General features: G+C 43.0%; 1 protein-coding gene across 13 annotated transcripts in view; it reads left to right on the plus strand.

Moving 5' to 3' along the window:
- The window catches only part of celf2 (cugbp, Elav-like family member 2), a 237,151-nt gene that overhangs the window by 149,498 nt on the left and 67,949 nt on the right, over nucleotides 1-19,704 (plus strand). For all 13 annotated transcript variants that reach the window (XM_039600905.1, XM_039600908.1, XM_039600909.1 and 10 more), the window contains one exon: nucleotides 7,218-7,300. In XM_039600905.1, coding sequence (XP_039456839.1) covers nucleotides 7,218-7,300 — 83 coding nt within the window. The remainder of the gene's footprint in view (nucleotides 1-7,217; nucleotides 7,301-19,704) is intronic.

The following is a 19,704-nucleotide window of genomic DNA, read 5'->3' on the forward strand; positions in this document are numbered from 1 at the left end:
TGGCACTGCCCCTTGAGCTCACTGCACCTCCCCTGCAGCTGAGCCAGGGACCAAACCTCCGCCACAAGGCTGTCTTAAAAATATTTCAAAAATCATTTTTAAAATAATGAACATAGAGATTTGCAGTAAATTTTTAAATAAATGGCCAATATAAAGTTGTACACATAAAACTTGCCCCATGCTTTTGCGAGCATGTCTGGAGTCACTGCTGTCGTTATGCTAACTACCAGCAACTACGTGAAACTCACAAATCTGCTCTTTCTACCGGTCCATGTTTCCATCGTTACCGGTGCACGGCTTTAAATTAAAGCGCTGTGAAATCGTATTATTCTTTGTGATGGACTGGACTGAACCTGGACTGTGTTAAAGTTCAGAGTTGCACAAAGGCAGAGATATACAGGAAGATTCTTGTATAAGTAATTCTGTAGAGTTAGCATCTATCTGAAGTCAACAAGCTGTCCCAGAGCTTACACTAGCAAAGCAAGCTAACTCGTCCCCATGAGCCCATGTGAAGACTGTACACTTTGAAATTCTTATTTGAAGCCCATATGAATAGCCATGGGGGAAGACTTATGAAAAGTTTAAAGACCAAACTTTATTTGGAGTCTGTGCCAGGCTAATTCTGGCCCCCGAGCCTTATGTTTGACACCCCACTAATAGAAGTTATAAAGTAGCGTAACTGCACACCCTTTACACTAAAATTGGACTACAGTCAGTTTCTGTCCCTACAGACAGTCTCCACAAATGTACCCCTGAGGGCTAATTATTGGATTTAAAAGTGATTACTTATAAGTGCCTGTTCCAAGCAGTAAAAGGTAGATATTAGGACCATTTATTATAGATTCTGTGGTTGAGCGTGAGGAGACAGTCTGTTATACAAAAAGAAATAAGACTTTAAGGGTTTCCTCATATATTTAAGTTAAATTAAAAGGTATTTAATAGCCGCTGACAAGTTTATTCTGTATCTGTCTTGTACAGGTGGAACAGTGGTCGCCTCACCTCACACAGGTGCTAGGGTTAAACCTGCCCAGGGCGCTGCCAAAGACGCACTCTAACTTCTAAATATGACAATAATTAAGGTAAAAAATTGTCACTGGACACTAATGACAGTGCCAGTAACTCAGCAGGTGCCACACCAATGACAAGCTAAAGGTCTAAACCTAAAGGTGTAATAAGGTGCTTTATTTTCTGTGAGTGTGTATAAATATAACAATTTCCATCAGCTCAAGATAAAAAATGATAGTCTAGAAACAGTCCAACATGGCCACTGGGAGACAGCGCTGAAACCCAGACTAATGAAAGTCATTTAAGTAGATTAGTTGGCGCTCAGGCTAAGGTGACCCTCCCAACTACTGCGTGGCATGGAGGGGAGACTGGGATGTTCCCATTCAAATGAAGAGTTACAGAAAAAGAAGAAAACATAATGAAATTAATTTGCAAAGAAAGTAAAATTACAGGTCAGGTTGTCACCTGTAAAGCGGGTTTAATTTTGAGACTCTAAGAACACGGCCTCGCGTGTGCCTGATTTTTAGAGAAAGCCGGTGGAAGACATAAGTGAGAGGAAAAAAAACCTCCTCAACTTGCCGATTCAGCCCCCCCTTCAGCTCCTCTGCAGCTCTGCTGTCTCGAGCTGAGAAGTTGGGGTCGACCTGTTGTTGGAGGGGGTAGATGTGTTGACAGAGGCAGGGGGCCGTGGGTCTTCGCTCAGTCAAAGGCCCCCTTCAGCAACCATGAAGCATTTATGAACAGGCATCTCCCTCCTCTGCTCTCTATTCAACTCACAACGGCTGTTTCTCTCCCCTCTTCTTCTTCTCTTTTTTTTCTCTTTTGGCTTGCGAACGCACTGCCCTCCTTTCCCATGTCCCATCTGGCTATCTTGCTCTTTCTGTTACGTGCACACGTACACTCCAGCGTCTAATAGATTCCTTCCTGTCGCTCCAGATTTGTGCGTGCACGTCTCTGGTGTGTGGTTTTAAGTGTCCCTTTTCGACAACACAAGCAAAGTGTGTCTCCTTGCTCAGAGCCCTCTCGGCCTTCAGGTAAATGTTTGTTCTGCAGAAAAAAAGACACATGCACACAAATTGATGGAAAGAGCTTATTTGTGCTGGGCCCCGGCATCTGCTTGTGGTTGTAGTACAGGTATGCTTATGTGTAAATAAAAACGTGCAGACCTACACCTAAAATATGCACACTCAGTGGCTTTCTGCAGGATTGTGTGTGTGTGTGCGTGTGTGTGCATTAGTAGCGAGTGTGTTGACTCTTAAACAGGTGGAACTCTGGAATATCTGTGTGTGTGTGTGTGTGTGTGTGTGTGTGTGTGTGTGTGTGTGTGTGTGTGTGTGTGTGTGTGTGTGTGTGTGTGTGTGTGTGTGTGTGTGTGTGAGGTCCACTCCTCTGCTCTTTGATCCTCATCTTGACAGCCGACCACCTGGGACGCTCTGCCACATGCCGCATGGCTCCCAGGCCCTGGCTACGCCGTGGGAATGACAACACACCATGGCTAACACAGCGCTAACAGCCAACCCTCCCCTGCACATTATATGCCGTCAGAATCACTAATGCTAACACCAAAAGCTAACCCTCCCATATACAGATATGTAGAAAATGCCACTGGAATCAGAATTCACATCTAGCAGCTAACCCTCCAACATTGTTATTGGAATTGCTAATCGCACACAGGGGGGCAAAGCTTGAACACAGGTGCAATTGGAATTATAATGTACAAAACTGAGGCAATGCTAAAAAGCTCCCCCTTGAATACACATAATCTCTACTTTTTACCCAGCATGCAGGAAATATACAGTTGAAAGTTATGTGCCTCTTGCAAAAATAATGACGCTAGTGAGAACACTTGTACATCAGATATTTACTGTATTTTTCCGGGTCAGTCTATGAGACTGATTGGATTCACCTCGGTGGTGAGGAGAGGTAGGTCAAGATGAGTCGCTGGTGTTATCCATGGACAAGCAGGCATGGTGGGGAGAGGCTGGCGGGGGGGACAGGGCAGAGGTCAAACTGGCACCGCACATTGGTGGAAAACAGTACACATAAGTAGCTTTGAGACCCTTACAGTATACCTCTAAAGTGCATCTGCACAGGCCTTTTCAATTACTTTGCAATTAAACCCTTTATTTTTACTTTTTTAGGAGTGTTTAGATTATTCATTGAAAGTTTTGACTCTTTTGGCCCATCTTTCTCCCCTCACCCCAACCGGTCGTGGCAGATGACTGCCCCTCACTGAGCCTGGTTCTGCCTGGGGTTTCTTCCTGTTAAAAGGGAGTTTTTCCTTCCCACTGTCGTCAAGTGCTCGTTCTTTGGGGTTTTCTCCGTATTATTGTAGGGTCTTTACCTTTGAATGTAAAGCACCTTTAGCAAGCTGTGATTTGGTGCTATGTAAATAAAAATGAATTGAACGGATCACCTTCATGTTCCCAAGGTTTGCTTCACCTTTTAGAGCAGGGGTTGGGGAACTCCAGGCCTCAAGGGCCGGCGTCCTGCAGGTTTTAAATGTGTCCTTGATCCAACACAGCTGATTTAAATGGCTAAATTACCTCCTAAACATGTCTTGAAGTTCTCCAGAGGCCTTGTAATGAACTAATCATTTGATTCAGGTGTGCCGACCCAGGGTGAGATCTAAAACCTGCAGGACACTGACCCTCGAGGCCTGGAATTCCCCCACCCCTGTTTTAGAGGGTATGGTGATGTGCATGGCTCATATATTATGTGGGTGTTGGAGTTGTATGCAGTCGTTTCATTGCTCAGTAAAAACTTGTACATGTATAAAAAGCTTTTACATTTCAAGGATTTTTATTTTATTTGGTTTCCCACTGTTGGTGGAGTTTCATTATTTGATCGTCTCCTCTTATTAGGACTCTAATTTCAATAGTTCTTTGGACCATTCTTCACCATGGCTGATTTTAATTCATAGGCACACTCCACTGCTAATATTTGTTTAGTTTTAATCTTTTTTTTTCTCTCTAATGGTGCTTTTTCATGTTGGCTTAACTACAACTACAACTACAACTTCAGCCTAATTTAGGATTTTCAGTGCTTCTCCATCATCCGTATCCTCACTGGGTCTAATTCTTATCGTGGAAACGCGGCACAAAGATGAAGCCGAACTGATGGAGATCAACGATATGTGGAAGCCAGCACTTTTACCACAGAGTTTGGTGTGTATTTCTGGTGACCCACATGGAATACATTGAATACATTTTTACCCAGTGATATTCTGTCAGTCATGATTAATACCCCCGCTTATCTCCCTGCCTTTAACCAGTAGAAGCTGGTGTGAAACTCTTGGTGGCAAATTGATACTGATAGCTGAAGCGGGGGGGCTTAGGGTTTAGTGAAGTGACACCCCGAGCCGTCTTTCACACTGGGGGTCATAGAGGGAAAACGCTAAGCTGAGAGTTATCCCTGCTAATACACAGGCACTGCACCATCTGAATCACAACACCAATCACGTTGCTGACGCTAGGCTAAGGGCCAACTATTCAACAGCCCTGGCACCCAGAGGACACCGCAGGAATTCAGATCCATTACACTCCCAGCCTCATCAAAGGGACTTTGGGATTTGGATGCTAAACCTGCTCCAGATGCTCACTGTTGGATTTCACTAAGATGCACTGCAGGGCAAGTGTCATCAGGGCTGATGTCTGCAGCACAGGCAACAAAACCTCAACCAATCCACCGTATTCACACTGAATTGATTTGTGCCATAAACACAATGGGGGAGACACCAAAGCAGATGTAAACAATGGTCCGCTCTGCTCATCTCTGGACAAATAAATACACAACAAAATTACCAGATGAGCAGAGCTGGAGGCAGCAGGTCCAAGCATATGAGCATATGAACCTGGACTAAGATGCTGAAGCCATAGCAGTACCTCACCTGTGGCTGCCTCATGCTAATGTGCAGTTTACTGATCCTCTTAACCAAGTAAGCAGCTGTAGGTGAGCAGAGGTTTAAAGCAAGAAGAAGTCGCTCCACAGTTTGATTTTATCCAGTGGTTGCTCCCATTAATGTATCCATCCATCCATCCATCCATCCATCCATTCGCTTCCGCTTATCCTTTTCAGGGTTGCGGGGAGCGCTGGAGCCTATCCCAGCTGTCATAGGGCGAGAGGCGGGGTACACCCTGGACTGGTCGCCAGGCTGTCGCAGGGCTAACACACAGAGACAGACAACCATTCACGCTCACATTCACTCCCGCATTCACACCTATGAGCAATTTAGATTGATCAATTAACCTATCCCCACAAACTTTAATGTATATTAGTAATAATTTGGTCAGCCATTCTACTGTCGTCTCCACTATCTTTCCCCAGGTTCAGTTTATGGACATGGGTATAGGTTTTATTTGAGAATCGAGAAGAAATGTCAACTATAAGTCCAATTTTGAGTACCGGAAACTCTTTGTTTCCTGCATTCTGGTGAATTTTTTATGCACCAATTTCCAGCTTTTTGCATCAATTTACGGTAAAAAAAAAAAAAAAAAGCAAAAGGATGAACATGTAGTGAAATTTGTTGCAGTTAGGCTCTCGGGCATAATTCTCCATGACAGGATATTCTTGTGCTTATTGTTTGGGTTTGTAACCTGGGTAAATGTGCATGTTTCACCTGCTCAGACTTTAACATCTCAGATGTTTCTCAGCAAGATTTCTGCACGTTCATATCTGTGATGACTATAAGAAATTGCGCATCTCAACTTTGTTACTGAGATCTACGCGATTTTTCTCCAACCTGGTGTGTTTGTTTGTGTCATGGATAACGAGGCTTACTACAAAAGATTCAGGCGTGAGATAAACGGAAGTGTTTTTGGGGAGACAATAACAGGACGGAACACCTGTGAAAGTCACAAGCTAACAGTAAACTCGCTGTTAGTTGGATGAGCAGCTCTCAACACATTCTCCACATTTCCAACAGCGGCGGTCACACACGCATGCATCCTTATGGCTGCCTTCATTTCAAAGCAGTAACTTAATGATTGCCTGCATGTGGCATCTTTAAACTGTTTCTACAAAAACATGGTTTATGCTCTCCCCAGAATGGGCACGGTGCTAGTTTCTAGTTTAAACACTGGATTTATTCGAGCCCGCCGTGGATTGCCTTGATAAACGTTCTCCCCGTTACATCTCGTTTGGAAATTTCCCCGTAGCTGTTCAACAGTCGTGTCATGAGGACGTAAACGCAGACACAAAATCCTCACCGAGAGCGATTTGTCCAAACCTTGTGTTTGACATTAACAGCTGCTTGCTGTGTGTATGAGGAAAATAGAAGAGTCACACCTCGGTCTCTGCCCTACATTTTCCTCCCGCTGGCTTATTTTTGCCTGACTGTGCAGGTTTGTGTGCAGACTGAAAATGGCCCATGACTGCGGTGTTTCAGCCCTACTCTCGTTTCCCTCCCTGCTTTCTTCACTGCAATTATGTATACATTTACATCTGAGTCCAGTTGTGGTACTGTGTGAGAGTGTGAGCATGCAAGCAGCTTGTAAAGTTCAATTTGCAGGTCTAAAGACATTGCAATGTCAAGGTTAAACGTAGCTTAAATTTTGATTTAAAGTGATTTTTTTAGCAGCCTGATCAGTGAATTGCATTGACACTTCAAACTGAATCATGCTAAGGTTTCAGTCGCTGATTTCTTTATTTTACTTTTTGTCAGATTTACTGTTTTTTCCACTGATTTTAAATGGATTCATTACTTTTTGATGAATCGTTTAAATGTGATCATTTAAAAACTTCTGTAACATGTGTGTCACCTGAATGTTTCCATTTCCAGCCCACATTTGTCAGAAATGTCGAGATGCAAATAAAGGGAGCATAAATAAATGAGTCAGCGCTTTCTTTGGTGAATGAACGATAAAGCAGCTGTTCACAGATCACTCGAGGATTAATGAAGAGACAACCTTGCTTCTCCGCTTTCCTGCCTTCGTCTGTGTTTCCTTGTTTTTCGCATGTGAGTGTGTGTGTGTGTGAGTGTGTGCTCATGCATCACTTTGTGTGCACGGTTCCTCCAGGCTCAAGTCATCAGCGTTGAAACAAACTCCAAAAAAAAAAAGCGTTCCCTTCCTCTCCGTTAGGATGTTTTGTCCTTAACATTCACTCAGCGTCTCCCAGTGTCGACAGGTGATGCCAGGCAGATGAAGAGAGAAAATGCTCTTTGTTGCTCCTTATGCTCATCTCTCCCTCTCTCTCTCTCTCTTTTTCCCCAGGCTGCTGTTTTGTCACGTTTTACACAAGGAAAGCTGCCCTTGAAGCTCAGAATGCACTGCATAACATAAAGACCTTAACAGGGGTGAGTGTCTGTCCTCATTCTCCTCTGCCTACTTTCTCCTCTAATCACACACTTACAGCGGTACCCCGAGGCAGCCCCGCCCGACCCCGCCCCACACCGACCTGTGCTGTGTATGTGGGTGTGGGTGTGGGTGGGTGTGAATACCCAAGTAACTGCCTCAGTGTGTTGCGCTGCTGCCACAGAGCTTTGTGAGTGACCGAGAATGCGAGCAGGTGACTGTCAAGGTTAGTTCAAAAGTTTGGAGGGAGTTTATGTCCACTGGTTCTTTCCAAGCTCAAGTGTGAATGTCATAAAAGTCAAAAACCATTATTACCACCATAACAGCCACCGGGTCACCAGGGGACTGTCTAGAGTTAGAAAAGTTTCTAGAAAGTAGAAAATGATCCCTTTCAGACATTTGTTCAGTTTTTATTGTTAAAAAGATTTTGGATGAGCCAAAAAAGGAAAAATTTCTAATGAAAGTAGGTGGACTTTAGCCTAAAACCCAAGCTCTACCTTTATCCTAGAAGGTTAGTCAGTGTAGCCTACCTAATAGAAGAACCACGGACCATGTTTTGATATGTACACAGATAGAGGCAAATAAGATCCTAGTGTTGCACCATCACTCAGCCGCAGACTTTGGAGCTGCATGTAAAAACCTCAGTATTTATCCTGTCGGCTCTGGGTGCAGACAGTAGTCCCGTGAGTTCACAGCAATCGAATGGACATAGGGTCTCCCGCCTCCTGCGCACTATCCTGAAATCACCTTTAAATAAACCAAATTGACTATTTCCAATATGGAGAACCTGTCAGAAGCAGACTGTACCACGCTGTGTGCCTCATATGAACCAGTGCAGCTGAGGACAGTGTCCCAACCTGAGTCTCCTGATGCTGTCTGGAATTCATTTGTGAAAAAAGTTCAAGTCGTAGCACTACGTGCTTCATGTGTCAGTCCCACACAGTCTCGTGTTGATCTTTGGTGGCTTCTTCCACCTGTTACTGGTGCTGCTACCACCTACGATTAGACAACGTGCTTCTACATTAAAACTCCACAATAAGAGACCGGAGAGGTAGTGGAAGCACATATATATACTATCATTCCCTCAGCACTTCCCATGTACATATAGAAAATCTAGAAAATATCTTTGTCCTGTATTTTACTGTATATAGTAACCATTTGTACATCATACAAATTACTCTTTTTATTTTACTTGAATCATCATTTTTAGCAGTTTTGGCTTTTTTTTTTTTCTTTTTTGGTTTTATTTTCAAACATAACTCAGATTGACTTTTTCTCCCTGAGCCTTGTGCTGGTGTAACAAGTGAATTTCCCCAGTGTGGGATTAATAAAGTCCATACCCATCTATGTAACTCTCGACGGTGACATGCGAGTTAAAGACTCATCTTTTAGACAGTTTTTAAGAGTTGCCTTTTACTTTTGTTTGTAATTTCTCTTTACACACTTTGCACATTGTGAAAAAGCGACACAGAATTCAGAGGTTTCCAGTTTGGAACTTGCTGTGTAACGCGTATGTACACAACAAAGACCACATCTGACCAGCTGCGAGCGCACTCGTTGCCAAATGCAGTGGTCTGATTGGTCACGTTTGGATCCGTTCAAAAAGTAATAATAATAATGATAAATTCATCCTGTGATATTACGTGGTGGATATAAACGGCCGCGTTAAGAATTGGTGACTCTTAAAAATTTTTTCCTTAACACACAAAATATTGATATACATTTTTCACATCTGGTGTGTTTAAGCACGAAAAGTAATCGGTTTAGATTATGTAATGCAAAACTTTGTTAGAGATACAAATATTGCAGTTTGGTGACAAAAAACAACCAAACAAACACCCTTTTGCTATATAACTTTTGCACTGTCCACTTCCTGCTGTGACAAAAGAAATTTCCCACGTGTGGGACTAATAAAGGTTATCTTATCTTATCTTTTATAACATTTTACAAAGTCACTAACGTACCACATTTAACACTGTGCACTTCTGCACACAAGATGCATCCTATGTAATGTGGGTTTGCTCTCTGTTTGTCACTGATTAGAATGGCTGTAACAGACTAATGAGCCTGCTAGTCAGTTGGTGAGAGTGGGGCACCAACTGCTGATAACATATCAATGCGCTGACAACATCGAAATTGAGTGCCAGCAGGTGAGGAGACGTTTCCACTGAAAAACAAACATTACAACTAGTTATTGCCAGTGATTTATAATTTATCGGCTTTTAGTGTAATGATATCATCTGCTGTTGTTTCGCAAAAATGTGTTGTCCAAATTTATTCCAAGCAAATGTTCACCAAAAGCTGACAATCACCCACTCGTCCCCACTTTATATTTTCATTACTGGCTTCGGCAGTCTGCAGGAGTTTGTGTTGTGTTTCCCTTTGCTTCTAGCCTGCACGCTCATCCTTGTGCAAAGATGATTAGAGAACAATCATCAAAACACGCTGCCACTAACAGTCGAAAACACTTGCATGTTTATCTGCTTGCTGGCATCTGTTCCTGCTTTTCTGGACACCCGTGCATATGCCTGACTATAAAGGAGTGTGCTGGTGCTCCATTTTCCAATATTGTTCCCTCTTGTGGCCCAGGAGAGCAATAGAGGAAGTGGGCTGAAGCTTGCTCGCACTCTCACACTTTTAGCCCTGGGTGGATATTTAGAGGCCCCCAGATCCCTTCTGCTCAGGTTATTGGCTGCTTCCCCACCCCTCTCCTCGTCTGTGCCAGCTAACTGGAATCTCATCAGTTGAGCGCCTGCACGCTCTTACTTCTGTCGGTTGGATCAGTGGATAGCCCCCCTGGGCAGGACAGGGTGGATACTACGAATCCCACAAGAGCCGTACGTGGGATTTATGCTCCCGCTCCCGATTCAGAGTCAATCTTGTTGTTTTGCACAGAGTCACCGTGTTAATTGCTCGTGGAATAAGTATGTTAAATTTCGGCTGTTTCTCTGCACCGTGAGAGCTTGTCACTTATCCCTGGTTGGAGGTGTGAAACAGCCCAGGGGAGGACACATACTGCAGCAGTTTCAGGATTATAGGAACATGAAATCGCCTTCTTCTACACCATAACACCATCCCTCCCTCTGTTCTGTCTGGTCATCCCTCCTCCTCACTTACTTCTCTTTCCTGCAGCATTCGTTTGGGCCTTTTTGATGTCAGGTAGCAGTAAATTTGGGTCTGTATTTGGTCTCAGAAGCAGAGGAAACAACACATTATCAGAGCATCTTTAAAACTTCAGCACAAAACATTACACCTAAACTTGCAGAAAATGCTTTTATTAACATTTAAATATCTCTATCTGGAAATTATGATGCCTCTGGTAGGTAATATCTGTCATATGGAAGCCGAGCAAGAATATAGTAAAACATTTCTGTATATTTAATTCTCTTAGCTTGAATGAATCGCATTTAGTTTAATTTAGGGTTAGGGTTGATATTTCCAATCAGGAGTGTATCTGCTCGTCTCTATCAGCCCTCTATCACTTACAGATAACATTTCTTTAGAGACGTCCTTCATGGCAAGGTTTTCTAACTGCTGTAGCCCACAGGGAACGATCAGCAGGAGGAGATTTTTAGCTTTGTTTTTGTGGGATGGTTAATTTCTCTTTGATTTAATTAGCGGTAGTTTTCACTCTGAAACAGCTGAGTTCTTTGGCTCAATGAAAAGTTGGAACAGAGCAGAGTCATGAAATAAATAATAAATAAAGGAATAAAAATTAGTTTTAAGACGTGTTTTCAAAAACTGTAATACCATGGACAGGGAGGTGTAAAAAAGCTCAGCTGGCCCTGGTTTTCACTCCGGTAGTTTGGACTACCAGGAGCAGCTGTTCCATAGACCTCAGCAACCTTGAGGGTACATATGGAGTCAGCAGCTCAGATATGTACGATGATGCTGATCCATGAAAGGTTTTTAAAAACTTAAAAAAGAATTAAATCTTAAAATGGGGGGAGGCCAGGATGCGTAATGTTCTTGCAATGGCGAGTACTAGTTAAAAGACAAATCCCGGCATTTTGGACTAACTGCAGGCAAAAAAGGGAAGCTTTACTAAGGCCAACACAGTGTGCATTACAATAGTCCACACACATTGTGATAAAAGCATGAATGAGACATTCAAACCTTTTAAAAGATAAAGCTGATTTGATGGTGGATAAAAGCCTCAAGTGGTAAAAAGTAGTGTTAATAACAGAATTCAGCTGCTTATCTAGTATAAAAATCACGGTCCAGTTTAACACCAAGGTTTCTCACTGTGGGTTTAACACAAAGGGCCATGGTCTAAAAGACGAGCAGCACAGAGTCTGAACCCAGTGACCCCGGTCTTACTTACTGTAGATTCGCTTTAAAAATCAGATGTGGTGGTTAAAAATGTAACCTGTATTTTAAGCAGTAATACGTAATACATGTAAGCCATATTTTATTGGTTACATATTAAGGAGGGAAATCCCACTCTGCATATAGGTTTGGGTTATCACAGACTTCTGCATCCATTCTTATTTACCACTTCATTCTCTTTGCATCCAGAGGATTCACCCACTGCTGGCCTTTAGAAAGAATGAAGGTTTAATGCACTTATGCCCTGGCTTAGCTTTTCAAACCTGCAGGCTACATTCATCTTTTATATACAGTCTGTCTATAGTCCATCTGTGTTCTCTAGCAGTCGTTCAAGATAAAAACAAGCAGGTTCTGACCATTCCTCAGTACTTCTGCTGGCTGGCAACTGAGTGACTCAAAGCATGAAATAAAATTTAAAATTAAATATTTTTTTTTACATCATTCTTGTAGAGGATTAAAGCAGTTTTTCTAACCCCAAATTGTGTCTTTCAAGCCCTTCATGGCCCCAGCTCTGGGTTAGGGCAGCCCATTTGTAGCCTCACAGGCAAGCCCCAGGACAAAACAACCCCACTGAGCCACCCACTACTGCTTGTAGGGGTTGTAGCTTTTTGCCAAGTGCTGTAACAGAGTTTTTAAAAATGAAGCTAAAAGTTGTTTCTTTGAAACAAGAATCTGCGGAGCCCAGCGGTGAGATTTGAAAGGTTGCTCATAAGTGCTGGGAGTAAAGGAAAGTTTATTGTCTCGTTTGTTCATGAAAAGCTTCTGGGAGCAGCAAGTATTAAAAATGTTAACCCATTTAAAAAAATTAAAAAAAGCAGGTGACACGTATGCAATTAAACCCGCATCATATTCATCATGTCAGAGCTGGACAACAACGGCTTATGCGATTGTCCTGTATTGATGGACGGATATGGTTTTAGATTTAATATACAGGGAAGAGGACCGAGCACACACTTGCAAAACACTAAATCAATAGCAGCATAATGACAGAGCATTGAGTGGTTTATGCTGGATGTTTTTTGAACTGGCTTCAACTCAGCTCAAAATGAAAAAAAGGGCAAAAAAATAAAATAAAATGAGAGGAAGGATCCAGTGGGAGGCAGAAATAAACAGATGATGAGGATGGCGGATTAATTGCTGAATGAGGCATGTCAAGACAAAAGGAGAGCAGACAGAGAGAGGGAGAAATTGAGCGGGAGGTTAGCAAAGGTGATGGGCAGATGGACAGGAAAAAGGTGGAGTAGAGCACTCCAGCACGCTCGAGGGCAAAGCAATAAACGGGGCGCAGTTAAAAACCAATACCTGCTTATTAACTTCCCCACTCTCCTGGCTTGTAAAAAGCCAGCAGAACAATGTTTGTATTGGCACTCATCCCCACCCTCGCTCTATCTCTCCTTCCAAACCCAAGGCCCTAACAGGCAGAGATGCAATCAGAGTGGAAAGCTGGACGGGGGCCAGACTGGAGAAAAGGGCACCGGTATTGGCAGCCATGTTGGTTTAGGGCAAAAAAAACAGTTGAAAGGCTGCCATTTTTTGAGAAAAGGGATAAGTGAAGGGGGTCTGTGGTTTTTTGTGATGAATCTCTCCCTGCTCGGCTCTCACAGAGGTGATGGCGGTGGCGAGAGTGGTGAGGTGTAGGCTTCCTCGCCAGGTGGAAAAAAAACAAGAGAGAAAGAAAAATGACAGCGCCGCTTGTTGCTTCTCTCCCGGCCCCATCTCCATCACTCCTCTGATGTCTCTCCTGGAGATTTGTCAGCGATCCGTCAGCGCACTCGTACCAAATGTATGCATATGTGATTGTATGCATGCAGGATGTGTATATTCATGTCAGCTCCAGACATGCCTGTCATATTTCAACGATGAAGTAATGTTTCTAGAGAAGATACAGGTCACAACACGAACTGAGTGTCAGAACAATTTTTCTTTTCAGTTTTCACCTCAGTTTTATCAAAAGCAAGGTTATCATTTACTTTTTCTTTTGGTTGATTGCTTCCATTTTGTTTAGTTCCAAGAAGATAGTGGTCAGCAAACAAGATTATATTTATGAGTGTAGCTCAACTTGCAAGGTAAAGTTTCATGGCTGTTGATGCTGAATGATAAGGATTTCACTTTTCAACCACTTCTTATGCAGCCTATGCAGAGAAATATGGGTTATTTTTACACTTCAGATTTTGAAATTGTGAAACTGCGAAAATATACACTGTGGTTTGTGGATTCTTACATCTTTTGAGCCAGGCTAGCTGTTCACCCTGTTTCTAGCTAAACGAAGTGGAAGCAAGCTAATGTTTCTTATTTAGCTCTAAACTCAGTGTAATAAATAAATATAGCCAAATATAGTCCCACGCTGATTTGTGGAGTAAGGGTTTAAAGCCTTGAGTTTTCATTATGGATGTCTCCAGTTTGGATTATTGGAGCCAGTAGTGACCATATGTGACAAATAATGGTGGTTAGTATGGTTGCATTGCAAAAATACCAGCTAATTGATGCTCAAATTAGAATTTTGCTTACGAAAACTAGAGTGTAGGTGTCTTGAATGGTTCGTTAATACATCAGACCTCACTATAAGCCATGTTGTGGGTCAGATTAAAAAGCCCTGAAAGACACCAACCTTATAAGTTTCAGTCATCATTCAGACACACAAAGGCTTGTTGAGCACCAATGGTGTCAAATTTACATGCAGTGGCATCATTTACTGGCATAATTTTTTAACGTGCAGGGTTAAGGTTTTGAAAAGGGGCCATGCCGTCCCATGCCACACTCTTTTCTGAGATCCTAACCAAGTATTTTCTGTGAAAGGAAAAAGAGGGTGAAAGACCAAAACATAAAGCTTACAAAGAGGAAGCGGCAAGTGCTGTCACAACCGATGTGTTAAGGCACGAACGCCTAAAGCTGCAAAGTTGTGCTCAGCTCAGAAGCTGATAATCACCTTCACAACAAGTTGGCAAATCATATAAAAGTCACTCTGTTTCACCTGCTATAGCGTGCCTACAGCTGTTGCTGCCTCTGCAAGCTGCTTTGCAACCCATCCCCAGCCCAGTTCTTCCTTCTGTTTCTGATATTAAATCTGTTGTAATTGTGCTTACTTTGTTCTTAATGAGGGGATCTTCCACTTCTGGCTTACCATGTATGCACATGGAAATATTTGCAGACTTGCTGAAGCTAGAAAATCTTATTTACTTGCTCGATTGAAATCTGTTTATACAGCTTAAAGATTCAGATCTGTCCTAGACGATGCAGTTCATATGGTTACTCTGAAGTTGAGCTTCAAAAACGAATAAATTCTGAAGATGTGGCACTTGCTGTGTGGCGCAGGTAGAGGGCTTTTCTACACCCAGTTGTTTCATTACAACCCTCGGGCTGCTGTTTTGTGTGTGGACATCCATCCTCACACCCGTCATCTTTCAAACAATGGAATTTGTGACCGTTCATGAATCCAACCATTCATGCTTTCACAGTCAATAAAACTGCGTTCAGTTTGACTATTCCACCTCAGTAATAGCAGTGTCGCTAGGCAGCACGGCACATAAATCAGCAGGTGGATTAATCTATAAAAAAGTAAAGAGAAAAATAAAAAACAAAAAAATAATGAGTTTTCTGCATGGCACACACACGTAGAGCCTTTTCGGCGAGGACAGATAGGCACGACTGTTTCTCTAAAACAACAGCTTTCACTAGAGTTGTTTCTAATGACGCGCTAATGAAGCTCGGGGGGGGGTGGAGACAAAGTGTGTGCGTCTGTCTGCGTGTGCATGTGTTGCCTGGAGAGCCATGTGTTCATCTCTCCAACTCTAATAGCACTGGAGAGGGCTAAATATGCTTTTTCTTCTCTCTCGCGCACACACAGACACACACAGAAAACCCTACCATAGCCCATCTATCGTCGAAAAACATGCCCTGTACCCCTGGAGCGATGTAAAGCCATAAGACCCAACCCCTGCTGCATGGACTGATCCACACCCCTGCATGACTCTTGAGCACACACACAAGCTCTACACTTTCATGTGCTCGCAAGCATATGCCCCAGCACAGCCTGAGTTTATTGCATTATTTTTTTTCTCCCCCTTTCACCTTTTTTTAATGCCCCCCTCCTGGTCCTCTCCACGCTAACACAACGGCGAGACTTGCACACGAACAACAACAACACACGGCGAGTTAAAGCCTGTCAGCCTGCCTGTCAGACAAGGTTGTTTTAGATTTTCCACTAAATTGAACTCTTTCATTAGTGGCTGACAGATGTCTAAATGCCCAGTGTCTCCCCCCTCCTATTTCCACCCTTGACGCCCGCCGAGTGGGCCCCAGGGCTGCTGCTCCCCATCTGAAGCTGGGGTTGGAGGAAAGAGGGTGGAGGGAGGATGGAGAGATGGAAGGAGGGGAGGGATGGGAGCTAATCTAGGACGTGTCCTCTGGAGTGCCCTCCAGCTCGGAGAAGTTCAGTCTTTTTATCCTCAGTTTTCTTTTCTCACTCACTCCACCTCTTGCCCTCTCTCCATCCATCCCTCGCTCACTTTCTGTCTTTCTTTTGTCCTGTTGAGTCTCTCACTCCATCTCTGTCCCTCTCCATCGCTCCTTTTTCTTTGTGAAAAAGGATGAAAAAGCCCTTTGATTCACAGTTTCTCCCAAGGATATTTCTTTCTGACAGTAAGACGGAAGGGAGGGGAGGGAGGCAAGGGAGAGGAAGGTTGATTAGGGTGTTGGCTAGGATGGTGTGGAGGGCGTTGGGGTGGGGTGTGTGTGTGCGTGGGGGGGGGCATCAGACACGATCAGTCAAGCCCAGTCCTCCATGTGGGCGGATCAGAGCGTTTGTTGAGCACCAAGCTTGATAAGAAATGTGGGGCTCATTAAAAGCTACCATCGTACTGAGACCACACACACACACACATACATGCAGGTCCCCACTTCCCTTACCTTTCCGCTGGTGAGATAATTAGTGATGCTCCACTGCCAGAGCACAAGCACAAGGTTGTGTGTGTTCGCACATCAAAGGCCCCTCATCAAAGTAAGTGTGATCTGGAGCAAGGTTAAGGTTTAAAAGCAGCAATTTACAGTCCAGAGACAAAAGCCATTTAATCGGTCATTTATTATTATTTCAAGTTGGCGGACAAAGCTGCAGACAGAACCGCCGACTGTAAGTGATAATGTGCACTATCAGTTTGAATGATGTGAATGAAAGAATCATATTCTTTCATGCACAAGGCCTGGCGGTCTTGAGATTCTCACTGTTCCCGTCTTTGAAGGGAATTCGTGAGCTCGCTTTGAAACAATCGAAGATTCTGGCTGCTTTCTCGCTGCAGGCGTAAGTGTTTACTGCGGCTCATTTTTTCTGCACGACGGTTGAATTTAAATGTAAAATAAAGTGCTGTGCAAAAGTCTTGAGCCACCCCGCATATCTTTTAAATCTTGCATCCAAGGAGCAAGTGGTCTTGAGTAATAATTATCCAGGCTTTCTGAAGGTGTTTCAAAGTTTTTCTTTAGACTCATTGAATCCTCGTACCTGACCTTTGTCAGAGGAATGGTGGCTTTTATGTTTAAGTCACTTAATACTGACTCCTGAATCATTTAAGCATAAAAAAGGAGTCTAACTTGAAGGAAGAACCAGTATTGTGTCTACATACAACTTCCTTTAGATGAATCTATGAAAAATGCTTAAACAGTTTCACAGGAATCACTTGTTGGTTGCCCCAAAAAGTGATTCCTAAACATCTACTAGCCGAAGAAAGATTCTTGCCATGGTGTGTTTCCTTTCAAATTTTGAGGAAACTTGTTGAGGACAAGAGAAGAAATGTCATGGTAAATGGTAAAGGGACTGGTTTATTTAGAGCACCTACGCCTAACCCCCCACCCCCCCAAAAAACAGATTATGTAGAACAGATAATCAGTATCTGAAAGTCATGTCCTTAAGAAACTGGAAAAAAATCCAACAAAGACCTGACACAGGACCAGGGACAAGCATCTGGACCCTCCATCCATCCATCATTTATCCGTTTACTGTTCCCAGAAGCCTCATCAGAAATGGGCTCAGTCAAGAAGCCATTCTTAAGGAGGGGAAACTTGGAGAAGAGGCCGAGTTATGCCAAATTACCCAAGAACTGGACTGAAAATCAGTGGCAACAGGTCTGATGGAGCGATGAATGCAAATTTGAAATATTTGCTTCAAATCATCATCATCAAGCTTCCCAGAGAGAGTTCAGACTTCTCCACAGATCTGTAAATAAATTTAAAAATCTGTAGGATTTGGAAATAATTTTGAGTGTGACCATTCTTTTCCATTATGGTTCTTGTCTTTTAACATTAAGTCCGGCTTTGTGGATGTCTTCCTACACATTTAAAACAGCAGAAACATGTATGCTCTAGTAATATATTAATTTAATGTTAATATGATGTAGAAGCATGCAAATGAAGGACTACCAAAACAGTGAATTAATTTTAAGTTCAGATCAGATTGCAGTGGCCGTTTCAGCACACTATATTGTTGGATAAAGACCCTACAACAGCATAGACAGATAGAAACCCAATGAGCCAATGTGGGGATTAAAAAAAACATCTCTTTTAACAGAAGGAGACCTCTGGCAGAACCAGGCTCAGGCCGCCATCTGCTATGACCGGGGGGTGAAGGGAAAGAAAAGAGAAAAGAAGAGCACAAGACAACAAATACCAAACAGGACAAAGACAAATTTTAGGAAATCCTAATAGTGTAGACTATGTTTTAAATAACAACTTAGATGGATTTGGTCAGTCTGGTCCCAGTTAGAAATGAATGATTGGCCCATATCTGCAGTGCTCTCTTGGCCACATTTGGCCTTTGGTGACAGGGCTGACTTGGAGTGAGCCTAGCATCCTCAGCTAAGCCACAAGTCCAAGTTCTATCAGCAGAATGTCTGATGCATTGTGACATTTTGTCCACATCTGACCCAATCAACATTTGCCAGCTCTGTAACTGAGCAACTGCTAAAAGTGTCCCAGTTAGAACCAAATGGTTCCACTCTCAGGGCTGGGTATGACACTGTGTTTATCACAAGCCTTATAACTTGTAGCTTATATGTGGAGCCACAGAGTGAAGCACCCACAACAGTCACACTGGAGCATGAAGAAAACACAAGTTTAACCAAACGTCATTGAAAGACAAACAAGTTTATTGCCTAATCTGCATGTTTTAGACATTCACTGGGTTTTGCAAAAAAAAAAAAATGTTTTTAACTTTGGTTTATAGTGGAAAGTTTCCCCATCTAATGAGGAGTTGTGGGATTTAGAAAATATCACTAAACCCAGAGTTTGTTTACAGCCTTTAGAAATCACTGGAACATTTCAGTCACTTTGCGTGTGAAACTGGGATGTAGCCTCCTGGTCTGCAAAGGGAAACCATTGCAAAAGGGGCTTAAAACTGGATTCTTTCCTATGGCCAGCAGGGGGCTCTGGTTACAAAAGAAGATCTCGGGAATGATTCTCGCAATTTTACTCAGCTGCTAGATTTAAATCTTATTTATTAGGTGTTCATGCTTTAGAGGCTGTCTGCTCTATAGTGTGTTAGCTACCATATGACCCTGCAGTGAGCCTTGGTTTCCGATCGGTGACGTCACCCAACTGGTAAGGGAGTGGTTGTCCACATTCATCTACAATAAACTGTTGGGTTTGTGTAGAAGTTAAAAAAAATAAAGTTAATACTTAGTCTAGATTCTTGTGGCAAATTGTACCCCCCTAACCTTATATATATATATTAGGATTAATATAGGATGTCAGCTAGCTGTTAGATCATCAGCTGATACCCATTAATGGTCCACAAACTTTCAAATGATATCCGAAGAAAACTAACAGACACAGACGTATGGAAGGCTACCAACAGCCGTTTATCAGCTGCTACCTGTGTGCTTGAAGTGTGTCTGAGTGGTGCAGGGGGAGGAATGTCCACAGCCTGTCAGTCGATGTGCGTTGTTTGTTTAAGTGCAAGCCCATTACACGTATCGCTGCTCTATCACAATAGCTTTCCACTCAACGCTTAAGAAGCACCCGAGCCCACCGCAAGAAAAGCAGATGAGGTAACTCACACTGACTGATACACCAGCAGATTTACTCCTCAGCCCTT

Source organism: Oreochromis aureus, linkage group 17 (assembly GCF_013358895.1).
Source record: "Oreochromis aureus strain Israel breed Guangdong linkage group 17, ZZ_aureus, whole genome shotgun sequence".
NCBI lineage: Eukaryota > Metazoa > Chordata > Actinopteri > Cichliformes > Cichlidae > Oreochromis > Oreochromis aureus.